Source organism: Saccostrea cucullata, unplaced genomic scaffold (genome assembly GCF_032062105.1).
Source record: "Saccostrea cucullata isolate Sc308-1 unplaced genomic scaffold, CSIRO_AGI_Scuc_v1 ctg382, whole genome shotgun sequence".
Lineage (NCBI taxonomy): Eukaryota > Metazoa > Mollusca > Bivalvia > Ostreida > Ostreidae > Saccostrea > Saccostrea cuccullata.
In genome coordinates this window covers 796,401-819,009 of record NW_026925758.1, presented here as the reverse complement: position 1 = coordinate 819,009, position 22,609 = coordinate 796,401, and the positions used below count along the sequence as shown (strand labels likewise).

The window sequence follows — 22,609 nt, the reverse complement described above, 5'->3', positions numbered from 1 at the left end:
CCTTATACGATATAATAAAAATAAATACACCCTTGTGTTTTTTTATTATACCGTATAAGGCCATTTTTTAAACGTGAGAAAAAGTACAATCTCTCGCATAGAATATGGAATGCCATATACGACAGCCAACTGCTTACTGCCAACTGCTGAATGCTTACTCCCAACTGTCAGCTGGCTACTGCTAACTGCCACACATATTTGAATAAATTTTATTTTTATATTGATATTTATGTGAATTTTCAAAAACAAAAAAGAAAAAAAAAACAGGCGCGTATCTAGAACATTTTTTCCAAGAGGGTCACTCATGTTAAAAAATATCCAACCCATATATTTCTTGACAAGGAAAAAAAAAAAAACGTACACTTAAGTCCTTTCCTTAATGTGAAAATTTATTTCGACCGGGGAGAGGGGGTTCTCATGCGTCAAACCTTCATGTCTCTGACATTTTTTTAATACCAACTTAACACGAAACCGAGTTTTCGGGGTGGGGGGGGGTGGGGGTGGTTCAAAACCTTTAAGAGAGATTTATTTTATACATTGAATAACTCTTAGTTGGTTTAGTTTGTGCATTAAATAACTTTACAAATTTCAGATATTATACAGTTAAAAATCTCTCATCAAATTAAAGATGTAAAACATATCTTGTGTGTAAAAATGTTTCACATATAAATGTTTGGGGGTTTTCTGGGTGGAGGGTTTAAAATTTTACAGTCATGGGTTAGTTTATACATTAACCCATGACTGTACAAATTTTAAATGCCCTCCACGTAGAAAACCCCACCCCCAAACATTTATATCTGTTTTTACACACACAGAGATATGTTTTACATGCATAGATTTGAGAGAGATTTTTAACTGTAGAATATAATGGAAAATGTGAAGTTATTTTTAATGCATCAAACTGCAAAACAACAAATTCTTTTTTTTTAAAATAAATTTTTTTAAAGGGACTCTCTTCAAAGGTTTTGTTGTCCCGGGGGTTGGGTTTCGTGTTAAGTTGGTATTAAAAAAATGTCAGAGACATGAAGGTTTGACATTTTATTACCTTTTCCCCGGTCAAATAAATTTTCAAATTAAAAATGACTTTAGTTTACGTTTATTTTCTATTAAAGAAATATCTGGTCATTTAATCATTTTTTAACATGAGTGACCCTCTTGGAAAAAATGTTCTAGATCCGCGCCTGTTTTTTTTTTCTTTTTTTTTTTTTGAAAATTCACATAAATATCAATATAAAAATAAAATTTATTCAAATATGTGTGGCAGTTAGCAGTAGCCAGCTGACAGTTGGGAGTAAGCAGTCAGCAGTTGGCAGTAAGCAGTTGGCTGTCGTATATGGCATTCCATATTATGGATAGAACGACATAAAGATGAATTTGACGGGAAAATTTTTATGTTTTTGAGATATTACACACTCTTACATTTTTTTTTTTTATAAAAAAGGGGGACTCTAAATTAGTTTATTTCACAATCTCCCAATTTCGTTGAATGTACATTTATTATTTTTGTACATGACTGTTTGTAAATTTGTCAATAAAATACTGATTAACTAAAAAGATTTTTAAAGATGCCTTAAATTACAACTTTCCTAAAAATTTTTGTCCCTCGTTTTCACTAAAAATGTGGGATAGTTGTCTAGCTGTCTGTCTAGCTATATTTCTGTCTATGTAAAAAAAAAATTGTTTATGTACAATAAGCCTTAATTGTGTCTCAGCTATAGAGTTTTATATCGCTACTCCCTGTGGCTTAAAAACATCCATGTTGATTTTGAAGTTAGATCTAGATGGTCGAGATAATAAACTATATAAATACACATCACAACTACTTATGGTCTAAGGATCATGACCCCAATTATTTTGATGCCCAAAAGTCAAAGGTCATGGATTTATGAAATGCAAAAGAATTTCCAGATGATGACTTTAGTTTTCTTTGTGCTTTCTCAGTTAAAATTTTCAAAATATCACAACTGCCTATATGACCCAGATTAGAACCCTATCGATTTTGATGATAAAATGTCAGATGCACATAATATTATTATAGTTTCCAGATAATAATCTTTATATTTTCTGTAAACTGCCTCAGTGACACTTTTAGTATTGAATACTTTACCTTAAAAAAATCTCCAAGTTAATTTAAAGGCCAAAACTGAATCTTTTTTCCTTTCTCCACATGCCCAAAAATTCAAAGCTGGTTCTTTCACACATTATTTTTTTTCCGTAAGCAGCGGACACAAATTGCCTGAAGTACAATGTTTTCCTTCATATTTATAAGATTTCTTCACATCAATACTTATAATTTGGAAGAATTTATAAGAACTTCTTCTAGACATTCTAAACTACCCATGCAAACATCCGTTTCCCATATTATGGCCCCACCCCATTCTCAGGACCATGAACAAGTTTGAATCTGAACTACTAGTATCCAATTGACATTGATATAACTTATCACGAATCTGCTGCTCTTTAAAAGATAAAGATATTAAATCGCCGCCCCCCCCCCCCTCCCCGCGCTGCATATTCCACTAATTAAGCTCCTTCAAATGGCACCAAGGTCAATGACCATGTGACCTTAACTGTGACCAAAATGCTATATAATAGCTTTGAACCATAGGAGATTAGAAACTTCATATTTGGTATGCATACACCACTAATTTTAAAGTTCTTTCAAATGACACCAAGGTCAAAGACCTTGTGACCTTGACTGTGACCTATATGCTAAAAATATATATATTTTTTAAACTCTCTTGCCACCGGACGCATAGTGTTTCACAAACACATTTTGTTTCTTCTATTTCTCCATGTGAAATTTTTATCCTCTATTTTGACCCACCCTCCCCCAGGGTCATGTTTTGAATACGCCTTTAAAGTTCTATATGACTAGAAATCTGTAATAACTTTAACTTAATTCTTTGCAGCGATTGTTCATTGATTTTGATGATACTTTACTCATTCTTAGTACTTGACACCAGAACTAAAATCAATTAAAATTCGTTGCTATGTCTTTTGGATGCCATGGTACCTGGTAACAGCTGGAAAAGTTTGGAAAATAAATAATATGAGATTTTCAGGAACTTTAGCTCTTTATTAAGCCTTAATAAAAAAAACAACTAGGAAAAGCAAACAAACCATTCTCATAAAAAAAGACACATTGTATCCACTTAAGCTTTATAGAAATGTTTAGAATATATCTTTTACGCAATGGTACCAGGGTACATTACATATACAAAAAAAAAAAAATGCTGAAATATGCTGAAAAACGCTCAACATCTACTAATGGCAGATGTTACACGATCAAACTCTATCCACAACTGAAGAAAAACAATGAAATTATTTAACATTAATTCAATAGATAAGTTAGCAATATTATTCAATAAATAAAGATTTTATGGTTGCCATGGTAACCCTGTGTAACCAAGCAAAATAATTATTAAGATTTGGTTATTGCTACTTTCTTGAAAAAAAAAAATGAAAATTCAAGACCAGCAAATATGCATCCTTAGAACCTTGCAATATCAACAACACATGTAAAATTGGATTTAAGGGGACCGACTAATAGTTTTATTGTGTGAAAACTAAAATAGCGAAACTGTTCATTTTTATACCATATATAACTTACATTAGCTTCAACATGCAAAGTTTGGGGGAAATCTAAGGTATTTTTGAGGGACCGTCTCAAAATTGGTACATTTACTATAGGATTATATAGGAAAATGCCAATTTTTAGCACTTTAAAGCAAATTATACAAATACTACAATAGACATTTTGTTCAAACTATAATATTTGATGAGTAATACTATATTATACAAAATATGTAAGAAACACAAAATTCTACATTCTAGTTACCAGAGGGGGCGACTCGAAATGCTAAAAATTAGCAAATTTTACTATTTTTATGGAGTATCATAAAAGATGACGTATACAATGGATTCACATGAAAACATGATAAAAATATTGGAGATATTCTCAAATTTCTATGTTTTAAATTTCAAGAGCGTATGTTTATTATTTTTTCTTTAACAATATTTTTATCATCCCTTTCTTTAAGAGCTACAGATTATCATAAAGTCAAAAACACACTGCAACGACGTCAACCTACCTATCAATTGAAAAATCGGTTAAAGAATCGGTTATATCAAATTGTAATTACATTTTTATACCTATAATTCCTTAATTTTGTTTAATTTTAATAATTAAGCAAAAAAATTGCACTAAAACAGTAAATACGCTTCATTTTACTATGATGCGCGAAATATTGCGCAATGGAGACTATAGTCGGCCCCCTTAACTGCTACTTTGAGGTGTTGCCATGGAAACAAAGAATGTATCAGTGAATTTTTAGGACATGGGGATAGACTACACACCTACATAGGAATTTAATAAACTCAAAAAGCAGCCGAATTTCATTTTCAAATAGGAAACCTTGCATGACCAATAGTGATCCTTCGTATTTTTATAAAATATTACCGATATGTTGTACAATAGTTATTTGTAAAATAAACTGTTAATTAGTCATCTAGATGTATACTGCATTGTTAATGATAACAATACACATTATTAAATTGTATATACATATAAAATCGTGTACGGAGTCTACATCAGCAGTCTTTGCTTCCTTTGCTCAGTGGACAGCTCTTGGTGTATTTGGTAAATATGATGAACTGCGTCATTCCTCAGGATTTCTTGTAGGGTTTTTATGGACCACGTATCTATATTTCGCGGGATGTGCTCTCTCCTGCTTTCCTCCCAACTTAACAGACCCCACAAGGCAGTATGACGCTCTGTGATCGTCACCATGAGAGGGTCATAGCTAAACTCCTCCTGACAGACGATGAGAATTCCACTGACGGTACCATCCCTGTTCGTTACTAGTATTGTTTTTGTGAACACCGTTTGTACACTTTCCCTTGAAGTACGCCAATTGTAAAGGAATTGAAATCCTTTAGAGGTTTGTATAGTTCCTTCAGCATACAGCACATGTTTCCATTTCAATCGGGTTGACTTGGGTAAAGTTATACCTATCAAATATTTTAAACTGATTTACACGTATATGTAGTTGCATAAGTACTAGTATTTGAACCTTTATATAGAAACTGCTTTTAAACTGATTGTATCTTTGTAAGTATATTGCATATTTGGACTACTGAACTATATTGGAAGATTAATTTTATATACCAGAAAACCTAATCTCCCTTTCCCAGAATTCAAACAGAGTGTGTATGTAAGTCAGTGGTACGTTTCTTCTGACGAAAAATTGGCATGGTCGGCGTATTGAATGAGGAATGTTAAGTCCCTGTTGACGCAGAGCTCCAATGTCTCCCCCTCCTACCTGTATAAAATAATTCTATATATGTTTCAGAAAATCTTGGCGGCATGGAAATCTTATTCAATAATTAAAATCATTCATAGATATGAAGGAATTGAAAAACATGTGTTTGTGAAACACTATGCGCCCGGCGGCAACAAATTTTGAAAAAAGCTATGTTTAGCATTAAAGTCACAGTCAAGGTCACAAGGTTATTAACCTTGATGTCCTTTGAAAGAACTTGATTAGTGGAATATGCAAACCAAATGTGAAGTCTCTATCTCTTATGGTTCAAAAGTTATTGCAAAGGTACAAAAAGCTATTTTTAGCATACAGGTATGTGTGTAGTATTTGTAAATATTATCACTTGGTTGATATAAAAAAAATAAATGATAAATTTTTTTTAGATTGAATTTAACAGTTAATGGGAATTTATGAATACAATGAATGAAATAATACATGTAATACAAAAAATTACTTTATGCTAAATATAATAAATCTTCATCACCTTTATTCACCTGAGAGCATACTAAGGCGAAATGGGAATGCTAAGTTTTACAGTTAAGGCGAGATAGGAACAAACCGTCACAGTCATTGCCTGGCGCCATTTGCAAGGACTTAATTAGAGGAGTTTGCATAAAAATATGCATTCTTTATCTCCTGTAGTTCAAAAGTTATGGCAAAAGTACGAAAAAGCTATTTTTAGCATATAGTTTACAGTCAAGTTCACAAGGTCATTGACCTTGGTGTTATTTGAAAGAACTTGATTCGTGGAGTATGCATACCGAATATGAAGTCTCTATCTTTCATGGTTCAAAAAATATGGCGAAGGTTATAGTTTGCAGACAAAAAGTTTTTTTTAGCATATAGGTCACAGTCAAGGTCACAAGGTCATTGACCTTGGTGTCATTTGAAAGAGCTTAATTATTGGAGTTCGCAAACCAAATATAAAGTCTCTATTTTTCATGGTTCAAATGTTTTGGCGAAGGTTTTAAGCTTGCAGACAAACAAACAGACAGAACAAAAACAATATACGCCCCAGATCTATCGATCCAGTAGCATAACAAATCTGTATTTTGTTCTGTTCTTAAATGACTGAAAATAAAATCTGTTAATTAAGGGTTAAAGTGATTTTATCCACATATTTACATGTATATCTAAGAAATTTCATATAGGTATATTTTTCCTGTATTCAATTTTAGTGATAATTGTGAAATTATTGCAAGGATCTTACTAAAAAATTGATATTAAAAGCAATATTAGCAATTTGCAATTTGGTTTATCTTGTCAACGCTAGCTAGATGCAAGTATCTGAGCTTGTGCAGGCTACTAGTAAAACGTCTTTTTTACAACGTATTTAAACAGGTTTTAAGCGATACAAAAAAAGTAGCGTGGTTAATCAGTTATTGATGTTCTTCATAGATTTATTATATTGTGAAAGATTCATAAAAGTACAACCTTTATTACCAAATGCTCAATAACGCATGGTTCTCAACATGCTCAATGTATCAAGTTTTCAGAAGTACGGATCATGTCACTTTGAAATTATGTCACCTTAAAAACCCTATTTACCCATTCGAGGCTTATTTCTTTCACACTATCCATGAGAACATCTTCGATGCTTCCTAACGGTACATAATCTGAAAGATAATATAATACAAACGTAATTATTCAGGACCAAAGGAACTGGGACGGGGAAGGAGGGGTACCATCCGCATTTACTTGTATCTTAGTAATTTATACTGTTCAATAGAAATAAACGACTATGACTCTGTGCCTATTTAATAATGATGCCTGGTCATCTTGTTTTGCTCGCCCAGACGTATATTGAAAAAAACATTGAAATGTAGGAATGATAGCATATGTAACGTTGTTGAGTGAATTTCATAGAAAATTTTATTTTTTGCATCAAGTTCAATGACAAAAATCAACAAGAGGCCCATGGGCCACATCGCTGTAATGGGCACTGTGGCTAGAAAAAAGCAAAAATCAATCCAGCTTAGAAAAGCGTACATGTAAATGTATGTGGTCCCAACATACCCCTAAAAGTTATAAGGGGGATGATTTAAATTAACTTGAATCTACAAAGAATGCTTACATATTTCTTTGACTTACTGTGGCTTTTTTCCCTATAAGTTTGAATTTTCATTTTTGCCCCACCCTATCACCGGGGGTCATGATTTAAAAACAGAAAACATGAATCGACACTACCTGAGAACACTTCCTTAGAGAAATGACCATTCATGGCCTTGTTGTTTTTTAGAAGAAGACTTTAAAAGATTTTCCATATGTATTCCTATGTAAAACGTTGGTCGTTTATTGTGGCCCACCGAACCCCGGGGGTTTTGATTTGAACAAACTTGAATTTACACTACCTGGGGATGCTTCCATATATGACCAATCATGGATTTGTTGTTCTTAAGAAGATTTTAAAAGATTTTTCCCATGTATTCCTCTGTTAAACTTTGGTCATCCATTGTGGCCCCACCCAACCCCTGGGTGTCATGATCTGAACAAACAAACTTGAATTTACACTACCTCGGGATGCTTCCATATGAATATGATTAATCAATGGCCTTGTTGTTTTTGAGAAGAAGATTTTTAAAGATGTTGGGGACGCTTCCATATAAATATTTATATATATATATACCAATCCTAGCTTTGCTGTTCAAGAGAAGAAGATTTTTAAAGTTTTCCCTATATATTCCTATTTTGGCCTCACCCTACCTCTGGGGGTCATGATTTGAACAAACTTGAATCTTCACTACCCGAGGAAGCTTCCACATTAGTTTCATCTTTTCCTACCCATTGGTTTTTGAGAAGAAGATTTTTAAAACATGTCACCAAATTTTCACTATTTCTTAATTTTCTCCCCTTGAATCCGCTTCACCCAAGGATGACTTGTGGAGTTTTGTTGAAATTGGCCAAGTGGATCTTGAGAAAAAGTTGAAAATGTGAAAAAGTTTACAGACGGACAGACAGGTAGACGGACTACAGACAAATTGTGATCAGAATAGCTCACTTGAGCTTTCAGTTCAGGTGAGCTAAAAACCGATAAAAACAATCATGAATTATACTAAATCGAATTTAAAAACAGATGAAAATATTTTGATCTTAGTGTAGTCTACTTATGTGCCAAGTTAAATTGGAATCGCGATCGTAACAAGTCTTTATATAGCAGGAGTGACGTTTTGAAAAAAAACAAAAAAAAAAAAAAACGAACAAACTGAGGTGGGCAACTAACTAAATTTAATTTAAACTTCTCTGGTTCCAGGATCACAGACATTAAAAGTTTAAACTTTAGTACATGTATAATGATTTTTGGGGTGGGTGGGGTACCATCTGCATTTATTTATTGCTCACCTGAGCCGAAGGCTCAAGTGAGCTTTTCAAATAAACAAGAGGCCCATGGGCCACATTACTTACCTGAGAACCTTTGACCATGCTGTTCTTTACCAGATTTCTCCCTTGTAACATATATTGTGACCCCACCCTACCTCGCTGATCATAATTTAGACAATTTGAAATCTACACTATCCCAGGAGCTTCCACATAAGTTTCAGCTTTTCTGGCCCACTGATTCTTGAGAAGAAGATTTTCAAAGATATTTCCTATAGATTTCTATGTAAAACTTCGATTCCCCATTGTGACCCCGCCCAACCCCCGGGAGTCATGATTTGAACAATTTAGAATCTACACTACCCCAGCATGCTTCCACATAAGTTTCAGCTTTTCTGGCCAAGTGGTTCTTGAGAAGAAGATTTTTAAAGATTTTATCTATATATATGTATTTCTATGTTAAACGCATTCCCCATTGTGGCCCTGCCCTTTCCCTGGGGGTCAAGACTTGAACAATTAAGAATCTACACTACCCCAGTATGCTTCCACATTAGTTTCAGCTTTTCCGGCCCAGTGGTTCTTGAGAAGAAGATTTTCAAATTGATTCCCAATTGTGTCCTCACCCAACCCCCGGGGGTCACGATTTGAACAATTTAGAATCTACACTACCCCAGGATGCTTCCACATAAGTTTTAATTTTTCTGGCCCAGTGGTTCTTGAAAAGAAGATTTTTCCTATGTATATCTATGTAAAACTTTGATTCCCCACTGTGGCCCTGCCCAACCCCCGGGGGTCATGATTTGAACAATTTAGAATCTACACTACCCCAGGATGCTTCCAGATACGTTTCAGCTTTTCTTGCCCAGTGGTCCTTGAGAGGAAGATTTTTTAATGACCCCACCCTATTTTTGTCTTTTCTTGATTATCTCCCCTAGTGAGGAAACGTGGCTCTTCATTTTAACAATTAAAATTTCCCTTCACCCAAGGATGCTTTGTACCAAGTTTAGTCAAAATTGGCTCTGTGGTTCTTGAGAAGAAGTCGAAAATGTGAAAAGTTTACAGACGGACGGACAGTAGACAGACGGACGGACGACGGACAAAATGTGATCAAAAAAGCTCACTCGAGCCTTCGGCTCAGGTGAGCTTAAAATTGTCCTTTGTCTGTCCTTAACTTTTCACATATTCATCTTCTCACGAACCACTGGGCCAATTTCCAACAAACATGCCACAAAGTGTCCTTGGGTAAAGGTATTCAAGTCTGTTCAATTGAAGGGCCAAACCCTCTTTCTAAGGGAGATATATGAATTAGTGAAAAATTAATGGTATTTTTAAAAATCTTCTTCTTAAGAACCACAGGACCAGGAAAGATGAAACTCAAGAGTACTTCTAGCATTAGAATAATTTGAGCATGTAAAAAAGAAATGGTACACATAATGGACTACTTACAATGTCTCTAAAATTGGATCGAAGACCACTGATATAGTATTTTTTGTTATATTATGAAGAAATATCACATTTGTCCTCCTTTCTGTTTGCACGTTACATGAATTTGTATTTTAATGAAAAAAATGAACACCTATATATATTTTTTTACAAATTGTGGAGATTTTACGTGAAATACACATTATTGTTAACTGAAATCACAATTTTCTCCGCTTGTTCGACCATCGTCTTAAGCGAGTTCCTCCACCCTGATGCTTCTGCTACAGTGTAGTTTGCTTCTTGTCTCATCTTAAACAGAAGTAAAGTATTCAAAGAATGGAATTGTCTGCCATAGCTAATATCTGCGACAATCATGAATTCAGTTTATAAATTGATACATTAAACGGACGTCTATAAAGCTAAATAGTCTCTCTTTCCGAAGTTGTACTCATATACTTCAATACCTCTTTGATTTATATTCCAATCGATCTGTGTACGAAATTCGATCAATAACCCCTTCCTTTTTGAATTCATTCAGTGCTTTGTATCGGAAAAAATTCTGGAATTTAGTAATCTCCTCCCGACTGATGCTTCTGTCGATCTCCTCCTTCTCGACTGTCGACCAAACGTAAAGTCCCCAAAGGATAGAGTTTTCTTTCAATACTAAATTTGGCGCCAGTCGAAAGTCCAGTTTGTAAATTGCTAACATGCAGTCGACGTATTTTCCATCTGCCGATTTCGCGAATCCCACGATCCCAAATCGTGCCCCCTGGACACCGGTTGAATCTGCAGTGTCAGCATTAAATTTCCACTCAACAATTTTGGACGTCCATTCGTCTGCAAAATGTACTCCGTTCCATTTATTTCTATCTGCCTCTGTGACGCCTTTTAAAGAAAAATTATACTAGCATTAGAATACATCGCCAGTTTCCAACGTGGTGCAGATTTTTTTTTTTTTTTTTGAGTTGCAAACTAAATTCTAAACTTGAGGCTCAAATCTAACTGCAGGTATATGGAGGCCAGTTCTTGGGAATTTTCGAAGGAATGTAATTACAAATAAAGCCTAAGTTCTTGAATTGACAGATACAATTAAACAAATAAACCAGAAGTCTCTGTAGAGACTGAAGCTCTACTGGTTTGTACGAGTACTTATAACAAAGGAAGTGAAAAGTAGCAGTTGAAATTTACAATAGCAATAAATAGAATAATGATCCTTGATTGTGCCTCTTTTGTGGAAAAATATTGCAATAATACTACAACTGTAAGCGTAGCTTTTAATAAAATTTTATAGTTTTTTAAAATTTTAGTTACCAATAGCAAATATCAATCTTTTAATGAAAAAAAAAATCATGAAGACAATTATGTATCTCAGTGTAGTCTACTTGTGCTACATTATATAATAATCAAATTAAAACTGTGTATGGAGTAGCATTTTGAAGGTATATTTAAAAAAAATTTATTTTTAGTAACCATGGCAATATCGTTCATCGAAATAAAAAACCGATATACAGTATGATGTATCTTAGTGTAATCTACTTGTGTGCCAGGTTATATTGAAATCAGACCAAAACTGTAGGAGGAGTAGCATTTTTGAAAAAAAAATGTTTACAGACAGCTAAAGCGAAGCTGGTCAAGATAAAAAAATTGATTTGTAAAATAATACATGTACATTGTATACGTATTTCTTTAAAAAATGCCAAGAGCGGAAGTTTTCTTACCACTTTCCTTATAAGTTTCCAGAAGGTGATCTAGGAAATCTGAGAAGTTTTCAATCCGAATTCTTTTTACATGAGTTACCTCCGACGCTTCCTCCCATTTCGTGAATTTATCTAGTTCTTGTTCCACTTTCGAGGCAGCGAACTTGTTTACCTGCATGATAGATACCACTACATTTCACATACTGGGTATTGTCAAATTTGGATTGATTTTCCTTTTACTCAATGAAATATTATGGTAACCGATACGTGGCTTTTCATTATATATAATCACCTGTAACTTAATTAAAACATCAACCACACCTAGTTTAATGGTTAGGATGATCAATGGCATTCAAATTTTCGTTGTTCAATGTTCAATGCACAACTAGAAGTTTTGAATTGTTTTTTTTTTCATCCGTATGAAAAAAGCACGGATCTCGGCCAAAAATTTGTCAATTTGATATACAAAAGGAAATTTAAATACTAGTATTTAAAAAAATATCTTTAGCTGGTATTAGACCACACATTGAAAAAATAAAACCTTACAGAATTCTCAATTTTATTTCTCATCACATAAATTACAATTATGACAGTTATGTATCTCAGAAGTCTCTGCATGTATGCCAAGTTATATTGAAATCAGCTCTACTGGTTTATACTTAAAACAAAGCAGTTGGGACTTGAAACTTTATCATAGCAATAAATAGAATAATGATCCTTGATTTTGACTAATTCTTTTTTGTTTGTTTTCTTACCTTCACATAGAGACCACAAATGTAGGAATAGCTTTAAATAAAACCTTACAGAATTCTCAATTTTAGTTACCATGGAAACATCATTCATCAAAATAAAAAAAAACAATATAAAAGACAATTATGTATCTCAGTATAGTCTACTCGCATGTGTGCCAAGTTGTATTGAAATCAGACCAAAACTGTAATAGGAGTAGCATTTTGAAAATTTGCTTACAGATTTTTACAAAAGCTTACAGAACAATCTTAAACAGTAAACGGATCTACACCTATCAGGAATTCTTTTGAATTTCTTGATTTTGTACACATTAATTTTTTATCGCATAAGCTCTTGGTCTCTGACCAGTAGAGCTAAAAATGAGCATTGCTGCTCTTGACCATTTTGACAATAATTCTGATTTTTGTTTGTTTTCTTACCTTCACATCGTAGAGACCATTCTTTATCTTAGATACAACGGAATCTTCTCCGACGAATTTCTCAGCGATTTGTTCTATTGAATATTATCATTAAATACATTTCCAGATTTGGTTTAATGACTTCATGTCATATCATTTAAAAATTAAAAAATAATCTGTATGAAATCTAATTGATTGCATGTTATTTTATATCTCATTAATATTCGAGAATTGTTCACACATACATATCACTTAATGCCGGTGAAAGGCTTCAAAGTATTACATGTACTTGATATCGCGATTACTTAACTTAGCAAAACTCTTTCGTGATGGAGGTAGGAAGCGTCTGTTGGATGGGGGCAAATGTGCTATTGAATACAATGCAAGATCGATCACTGTAGAAATTATAATGACAGATAAGTAAAAATCCTGGTGGAATTCCTTGCTAAAATTGCCGCTGAACCAGCCTATTGAGTGCACAATTGTATTCAATTTTTGATAGGAGCTAATCCTAAAATGTTACATATTTTGCGATAGTTTTAACTTAGCGGGTTCTTCATTGAAAATCGTCACATTTTAAAGGTGATAAAATATACTTAACTTTCCTTTTTTGACAATCTACTATTTGGAGTTCAATGCTGGGCAATACATTGCACTTTCGGCATAAAATTGTTCGAATCATGTGATTGTCACTACTGCAAACAATGTCATGTGCCCCAGAAATCTTACGAGATTTAGAGATTTCTCGACTCCCCCGCAAGAGAGCGGTAGTAAGTTAGATAACTGCGAGGTACTCGCGTCTCGCTAAATATTACGTTTTTTATGTGGAGCGGAGCGGATCAGAAACTCTTGACTTGGGAAGATGCCCGCAGAGTTGTTTTAATTTCTCTCTCAGACACCTCTGCAATCAAAGGTTGCATCACAATTTTTTGACATTAAATATTCAAAGGATTATTTTAAATGAAACTAATAGTTCTACATTTACTAGTATTTAAGAATATCTAATTTAAAGGACAAAAGTTTAATCATTCAGACATTTAAATGTAAGAAATTTAAATAATTTAATAAAAATAACACTCCTTGTTAGATTATATGTATCTTAAACAAGATTTGTTAGTGAAACACTGATACCCCGTATGGGAGCTTAATTAAGGCGAGGGTTAAAGTTTCTCAAATGCATGTCACACTCTAAAGGTAAAGGTCAAAAGGTCCAACTTGATGGAATCAAAGGAAGGTCATGTCACAAGGAACTCACCTGTGAAATACTGTAAGTCGTTTTAATTCCATGGTGTTAAAATCGAAATTTCGTATAAGCATTTAAACGCTTTTAAAACCTAAATAACTGCATTCATGATGGGTTTAATTTCGCGGAAAAATAAAAATCGTGAATTTAAAACCGTCGTAATTATTTACCAATCTACAGTATGAAAGCCTTGTTTCTAAATCTTCGAAAGTTATGGCCAAGGTTAAACTTTTTAACATGTGCGGCAAACTCTAAGGTCACTGTCATAAAAGCCAAAAAGAGTTATACCCACTCGGAGTTCCTCGGATGGTTCGTATCTCCCAGGGATGTCAAAAGTGTCAGCAATTGATATTCGAATATTCGTGATCTTTTTACAATTTCTTTCACATATCACATACATTTGAAATACATTTTGCATTATAACATATATTTTTGCTGTCAAAGCTCTCCATTATACAAGCAGTATAGGTTTTATGCCATTTTTTCAGAATAAAAATCTCATGTAGAGCTTGATAAATGCACCTCAATTATTTTTTTTTTCTAATTATCAAATTGTTTATTATACCGAAACGAATATAAATAAACAAAATGAAAGGTTTTTTTTTTTTAAAATTCTAAACCTCTTTTATTTTATGACTAAACCAGGTTATTTGATCGTCTTACTAAAGTATTCACTGATAACTTCTACAATTTATCAAAAGAACAATTATCTAACAGGTGAAATATTAAAAACAATTAATTTTGGCCAATTAATTTCAAGATAATGATTTTTAATGATATTTATATAAACAAGGGATCCATGTGATTAAAAGGTTGTAGTCAACACCTAGGTTTTCGAAGAAATGTGAAGAGCGAATATGAAATACAAGCTGATTGTAATGTATCGATTTGGTGACCTACACTTTATAATGCAACTAATTAAGTGAAAAAATGAATAAATTACAAATGTGAAATATGAAAACCCAAGCACCATATAACACCTTATGGCCAAGATAATCACAGAGTTCAGTGTCTTTTAATTTTGTACAAACTTGATTTAAATATACTAAAATTGAACTTGCCCCCGTTTTCTCTCTTTGTGGGTAATGCTTTTACACTTTGTGTCAAAATGAACGCCCTATTCAAATGTCATAAAAAATTTATATTCGAATTGATTTTTTTTTTAAAATAAGGTCAATCAAAAAGGTGAATATTCGAAATCATAGCACCCTCGGAAATATCTTGTCACAAGTAATACACATGTCAAATATGAAAGCCCTATCTATTCTCAGTATAAGGAACAAGAAGTGTTTGTGAAAAACTGATGACCTGTATGGCAATAAAGCGAAGATTAAACTTTTTAAAAAAAAAATCTAAATTAAATATGTAATATAACCCAAAGTAGGGTCTTCTCACAAGAAATACCATTGTGAAATATGTAAGCCCTAAAACCACCTGTTCAAAAGTTATGGCCGGGGATAAGTTCCTGAAATGTACGTCAAACTCTACCAACATATAGTTTTTGCTTTATGAAAGCCTACTAACATTTGTAAAGTTGTAGTCAACAACCCTTCAAAAGTTTTCCAAGAAATTTTTAAACAGTAGGTTAAGCCCTAGTTCTAACCCTTCAAAAGTTATGGTCAAGGTTTGTTTTTAAAAGTAGGTCAAAATCCAAGATCAAAGGGTCAAAGTTCATGGTAGCCAATGAAAGGTCTTTTCACAAGAATTACATATGTGAAGTGTGAAAGCTCTAACCCTTAGCGTTCAAAGATTACGGCCAAGGTTAAAGTTTTTTCATAAGTACGGAAATCTCCAAGGTCAAAGTCAAAAGGTCAAACTTGTTGATATTCAATGAAAGGCCTTGCCACAAAGAATATATTATGAAATATGAAAGCTCTAGTCCTTACCGTTCAAAAGTTATGGCTTATATAACCACATGCTCAAAGTTATGGCCAAAAGGTATTTGCAATAACTTACAAGAAATACACATGTGAAATATGTCTTCTCAATTAAAAGTTATGGGCAAGGTTAAAGTTTTTGTGACGGACAACACGCAGACGTCAATTTAGTCCCCTTGCTATCGCGAAAGCGGGAAAGATATGCCCATACGTTTATGCGGTTAAATATTTGCAGACAAACAAATTCAAAAACTGTGTACCCCGAATCTCTCAGTCTCTTTGTGGGTATGAGTAAAATTATAAAACTGTCTTTTTTTCCATGACATTATAGTGTCTTTCATGTAATTGTTCTATCAAATGTTTTCCTTAAAATTTATCAAAGTGTAAAGTGAATTTTTTTTAAAATAAGGTTCAATCAAAAAGGTCAACGGGTCTCTGAAATCATAGCACCACAACGGAAGAGTTATATGTTTGTATTGTTTCTTTTTATTATTATTATTATTATTATTCACAAATTTTGTGAGCGCGATTACGAAGAGATGGTTATCTATTCTCAATTTAAGGAACATATATGACGTGTTATAAAATTCCGTGAAAAACTGATGACCTGTATGGCAATAAATATGACATTTTGATTAAACTTTTTTTTAAAAATGTAAATTACAGAAGTTTTATAATATAACATTGTCCAAAGTAGTTTTCGTGTGTTCTGTCCGCACAAGAAATATCAATTTTCATTTTTTGAAATTTTTTCAAGATATTTCTATGAAAGCCCCAAATATATAACCACCTGTTTTCAAAAGTTATGGCCAGGGATAAGATTATGTTTAATGTTTCTCTTCACACAAAATCAATACATACAGTCTCATATATATTAGTTGACGTTTAAAATTGCAATAAAAATCAAAGTAAAAGTAGGTCTTCTCACAAGTATTTCACATTTGTGATAAACTGGCATGTTTTTCTACACATATCAATGCATTCAATAAGTAACCTATAAGCTATTTTCGTTCCAATAAAAATTATGTACCAAGTTTACAGGATATTTTTTGTAGTAAAAATCAAAGTACTGTAAGTTCTGAGTTTTCTAATCCTTCAAAATTTAAAATAGTCAAATTTGTTTTTAAAAGTAAAAAAAATCCAAGATTATATATGATGACAACAGTTTCATTTTAACAGTAAAAATCAAAGGATACAATACCAAAAGGTAAAACCTTTTTTTACAAGGATTACATTATGTGAAGTAATGTACACATTTCTCTACACAAAAATCAATGCATACAATATCATACAAAGATTACCATGGCAAAGGTTAAAGTTTTTTCTTCTTCTTCCTGGGTATTTTTTGTCCAAGGTCAAAGTCAAATAGGTAAAACCTTTTTAGTTGATATTCAATTTGCCTAAAGGCCTTTTGCGCGCACAAAGACATATATTATGAAATATAATTGATATAGACCTTACTTTCAAAAGTTATGGCTTAAACTAAAAGTAATGATATATTTAGTGCATAAAGATGATGGTCAAAATTGCAAAGTCATGCACGTGCGCTTTGCTCTGATTGGCTGAAAGGTCAAATCTTTCTTGTTTTTTGAAGAAATCCTTTGAAATTATGAACATAGGTATTACTTGTCAATATATAGAAATACACATGCACGTGAAATATGAAAGCCATAAGTCCTCTCAATTAAAAGTTATGGGAACATAGATATATATAATGTTTTTGTGACCATGCACATGCATGCACGTGCTTGTACATGCGCTGCAATCTGATTGGCTGAAACTTTAAACAGCTTTAACTCCCTTGGTTTTCAACCAAACAGGAATTTGGAGCGGATATATAATGGACTTCTACAAGAAGGCATGATCACCATGCACATGCATGCATGTATATGTTAGCAATCTGATTGGCTGAAACTTTAAACAGTTAACTTTGGTTTTGAACCAAACGGGGTGAGATTTAGGACAAAAGATGTAATGGACTTATACAAGAAGGTTGGTCACCATGCTCATGTATGCACTTGCTTTGAAAATTAAAAATACACTTGAATGGCATAATTTTTTATACTCTTGATTAAATATTTAATATTTAGTATTAAAATATATAAAACTGTGTAGACAATATGATATGGTCATTACGCACATGCATTCACATGCTTGTGCAATGATAAAATTTGAATGAACATATCACTGTGTTAAACGTTGTACAACATAGAGTTTGTCTTATTTAATTACGTGTAATATGTTTAATAAATTTTATATAGTAAGCCCCGTTACAATTAGCACTAGTTAAAAATGCTTTGAATTCAAAATAAATATATTTTTAAAGTTACCTTTCATCATGTTCATGGTCAAGTAAACGCCGAGGGATAAGAATGCAATCAATATACTGGCACATAACTGTTTATAAATATTACCACACATTCTATGTTCAATGTCGGCGGAAATACGGGAAAAGCAACGTTGCAGTTACCTAGAAATTCCTACTGAGAATTTATATAGTTTCACTTTCGATTTTGATCAAAATCGAAAATGAAACCATATCCATCTCTCCAAGTCCAGTCTCGTTCAACCACAATAGCATCATCTCGGGTCTTTCTGTAATAGTGTGTGAGTTGATTTATTTTAAACATATAAAATAAATGCAAAATTAATTTAAAACATTAGTCTATAATTAAAGTTATAGCTTTCTATAAATTCATTTTATTCTATTTTAATATTATATCAGAAAGGGGTTTCCATACTATTTCGGGTCAGTTTTTCATGGATCATTGAATTCTTGTTTTGGTTGGTTGAAAGTATAAGTCACGTGATTAATATTGTTCAAGTAGAGTCTAGAATGGTCATTTTGATCTAGACACAGAATGTTGTGCTTTATTAATCTTGGACTTTATTTATCCATAGAAAGTCAGTTTCTTTTAATATAACACAGTCATTTATTTTATGAATAGTAAAAGTTGTGTGAATTATTTTAGATGAATTTAATAGCAAACAGTATATGATATGTTTATTATTATATAGATCCACTTGACAGATGTATAGGTACTGGATGTAGCTTACTAGTGTTTGATACCATATATTGGGTATGATACGCAATGTACTTATTATGCGCCCGGATCCATAGATCCGAGGCGTATATTGTTTTTGTCCTGTTTGTTTGTCTGTTTAGCTGTTTGAAGTGTTTGTATGTTTATCTGTTTGTCTGTCTGTCTGTTGTCAACTTTAACCTTTGTCATTACTTTTGAACCATGAGAGATAGAGACTTCAAATTTGGTTTGCTTACTCCACCAATAAAGTTCTTTTAAATGACACCAAGGTCAATGACCTTGTGCCCTTGACTGTGACCTATTTGCTAAAAATAGCTTTTTCGAACTTTCGCCATAACTTTTGAACCATGAAAGATAAAGACTTCATATTTGATAAACATACTCCTACAAAGACACTCTTTCAAATGACATCAAGGTCAATGACCTTGTGACTTTGACTATGACGTATATGCTAAAAATAGCTTTTTCGAACTTTCACCATAACTTTTGAACCATGAGAGATAGAGACTTCATTTTGGTATGCATATTTTACTAATGAAGTTCTTTAAAATGACACCAAAGTCAATGACCTTGTGACCTTGACTATGACGTATATGCTAAAAATAGCTTTTTCGAACTTTTACCATAACTTTTGAACCATAAGAGATAGAGACTTTATGTTTGGTGTGCATACTCTACTAATAAAGTTCTTTAAAATGACACCAAAGTCAATGACGTGAACTTGACTGTGACCTATATGCTAATAATAGATTTTAGGAACTTTCGCCATAACTTTTGAACCATGAGAGATAGAGACTTCATATTTGGTATGTATACTCCACTAATGTTCTTTCAAATGACACCAAGGTCAACGACTTGTGACCTTGACTTTGACTTATCTGCTTAAAATATTTTTTGAACTTTGTTGCCGCCGGGCGCATAGTGTTTCACAAACACATCTTTTTTTGTATCGTGAAATGCGTGTCTCTATATTTTGTGTTTACATGTGCATTTCATTGTTATGTGAATCGTAACGTGAAGCATTTCTATTTCATTAATAGTAGTGATTTATAATTGAATTACTGCAGTATTATTTAATTCACTAAAATTTCTTATGATTATGATATACAAAGAAAGTAAATCGTATATAGATTATTCTTGTTTTATCCGAATAATATTAATTTCATGGTAAAGCGAGAAATAGCATTTATGGAAGAAATATTTATAGAATAGGTTCCATTATGCAGCAAGAAGAGTTATCTCTCTTTGTGTATTTTATTGTGTGTGATATTGTGTGTTGTATTTATTTCGAACATTTGTTATTGCTACATAAAAGATTGAGAACATCAGAAAATCTTTCCTGTTACTATGTGAACCCGGTTACATTTCTGTCAGAGGTCGAAAAAGTTTTTGGCCGACATAGTTGCGATTGGTTCAACCAGGCACTCGATCGGCTGTTTCCGTACATCTCTGCTCGATGGAGATTAATTTACGGGACAACCGAGTGTCTGGTTGTACGAGACTAGATTGAAGCAAAGGTAGTTGTGGATACTGGATCCCCCCCCCCCCCGAAATTCAACCCCGGGGCTTACTAGACATTCTTTTTCATAAATTATATTTTTACTGATACGTATTTATCATGTGCACAATAGGAAAAAATTCGTAACCCCCATAAAATAAACATTCCACAAAAAATACCCCACTATATATTTAATGTAAGACAGATGATGAATATCCGGAGTGGGGGAGGGTCCTATCCACAAGTACCTGTAGATTAAAGCTCTATTGAAGTCTTTTAAATGCAAGATCGGAGGTGGCACATTAGTTTTAGATAACTGTAGCGTTTCTGAGTAAATCCTGTTCACATTTTCGGTGGTTCATAATCATAACTCAAGTTAAATTCCCATTATTAAACTACTCTCCCAAATTACAACCACTCACCACAAAAATCCTGTTTATATTTTATGATTCTTCATATTACTCCTCTTAATCATGCACCCCTGAACTAAACTAAAGGTCAAGCTATAATATCTAAATGCTATAAATCACTACTATTGTATAAGCTCTTCCTAGCCTCATGTTAAGACAGCTCCCCATGACCTGTTCGCAGTCTGGGTCAAGGCATTGATAATCAATCTAATCTAAGAATGAAAGTAAAATAATAAAATATATACTGATGTACTGAATAAGAAAAATAAATATAAAAAAACTATAAATTAAGATTAAAAAAAATAATTAAGCAGCTACATAATGAAAAATGAATTTGTTGAGTGCCAAGAAACGGCGGGTTAAAATTGAATCCATCCCCATTGCTATTGTTTACAAGAATGCGTCTATGCATGCTTTAATGACATTAAAAATGCAATTATACGTTACATGAATCGAATCAAGATCTAACTCGTACAAATGCTTAAAAAATGAAAAAATATTTATTATTTTTTTTATTTTGAGAACCTTTTTTCTTTCAATTCTTTCCATTTGTCTTGACATGCATACTTACAAGCAGGATCATTTTATCAAATAAAAAATATACTGTTATGGACTTTGTAAATAGAGACTTTTAAAATAATGCTTTTTGTTACTTTATAAATAATATGTTTAATAATTTATGTGTTTATTTTATGTAATGATTATCGTTCTTTGTTGTAATGTATAGATGTCGCTTTGATTTAATCACGTGATCATTATACTTGTATATAAACCATGATTTTTGTTAATTTATTAGTCTGTTGGCTCGCGTGGTTCTGAATAAGAACCATAGTTCCTGGATAAAGAAATAAATAGATCGAAAGTCCTGAATAAGGCAAACATTCCTGAATAAGGAAACATTACAGCTTTCATCCTGAATAAGGATGCACATTAATTGATGCTGTGCCTTGCTGACGCCATATTGTTTGTTGATGATAGACTTCCAATGAATTATAAAAACTACAACATCTTTTATTTCCGAGAAGTAAGAAATCAAACTAACTCCGTAACAAATTGGTGGCAGCGTCGGGATTGGAAACTATCAGCCTTGATACAAAATGGCATCGGGAGGCGAAGAAAAAGAAAAACAGAATTGGAGTAAAATAGCGAAGCGGCGCACAAGACGGAAACCAATGCGCGACTCTGGCATTGAAGATACCACAGATGTTAAGACGGTGGAAGAAGAGAGTCCTCCAAGGTTATCATGGGATTATGAGAATATTTATTTTGCGGGCAAGGGACCAAGTGAAGATGCGCGTTTGCCCGAGGAAATGCGTTCGCAAAAAGGTGCTAGCATGTTGCGCACGCCGCATGATAGTCGTACGCCGAGAGGTATACTTGGATCAAGAGGTCGTACGCCAGTTCTGGACGGATTGTTCCTGGATCCAACAGAATATGAGGACAATGAATATCCAATCTCAGCGAAGTCAAAGACAAAATCAGGACGAATGACATCTTTTAAATTATCTACAAGTAATCAAAACAAGAAAGAAGATGTAACAGTACAGACGAATAGGCAATCTATAGAAATGTTACAGGATAATCTAGTAGCGACATTAAACGGAGTAATACGCTTACAAGAAGATTTCAAA

The 22,609-nt window shown here is 33.0% G+C and overlaps 1 protein-coding gene across 9 annotated transcripts; it reads right to left on the bottom strand.

Annotated features, from left to right (window-relative positions):
* Window positions 1–4,250: 4,250 nt before the first annotated feature.
* LOC134269768 (uncharacterized) lies at window positions 4,251–18,539 on the bottom strand. Of its 9 annotated transcripts, XR_009992636.1 has the most exons (8): window positions 18,357–18,516; window positions 12,928–13,001; window positions 11,780–11,930; window positions 10,526–10,946; window positions 10,284–10,370; window positions 6,873–6,940; window positions 5,171–5,324; window positions 4,263–5,013 (listed from the first exon to the last, which is right to left on the bottom strand). XR_009992636.1 is itself a non-coding variant. In XM_062751976.1 (6 exons), exons 1-5 carry the CDS (start codon window positions 18,445–18,447, stop codon window positions 10,367–10,369), a joined length of 741 nt encoding a protein of 246 aa, XP_062607960.1. In that variant the 5' UTR covers window positions 18,448–18,516; the 3' UTR covers window positions 6,924–6,942; window positions 10,326–10,366. The 9 variants fall into 9 exon arrangements, 5 of the variants coding, with proteins under 5 accessions (XP_062607959.1, XP_062607962.1, XP_062607963.1 ...); XR_009992635.1 differs by having other exon boundaries at window positions 10,284–10,946; XR_009992634.1 differs by lacking the exon at window positions 10,284–10,370 and having other exon boundaries at window positions 6,855–6,940.
* Window positions 18,540–22,609: the final 4,070 nt, after the last annotated feature.

Excerpts from the sequence above, each read along its gene's own strand:
- LOC134269768 (XM_062751975.1), bottom strand. The coding sequence starts at position 18,447 with ATGTGTGGTAATATTTATAAACAGTTATGTGCCAGTATATTGATTGCA. Across the intron at positions 6,941-18,356 it reads GACCATGAACATGATGAAAG|ATTATGTACCGTTAGGAAGC; the intron begins GTAACTTTAAAA and ends ATTATCTTTCAG. Across the intron at positions 5,325-6,854 it reads GGGTAAATAGGGTTTTTAAG|GTAGGAGGGGGAGACATTGG; the intron begins GTGACATAATTT and ends TATTTTATACAG.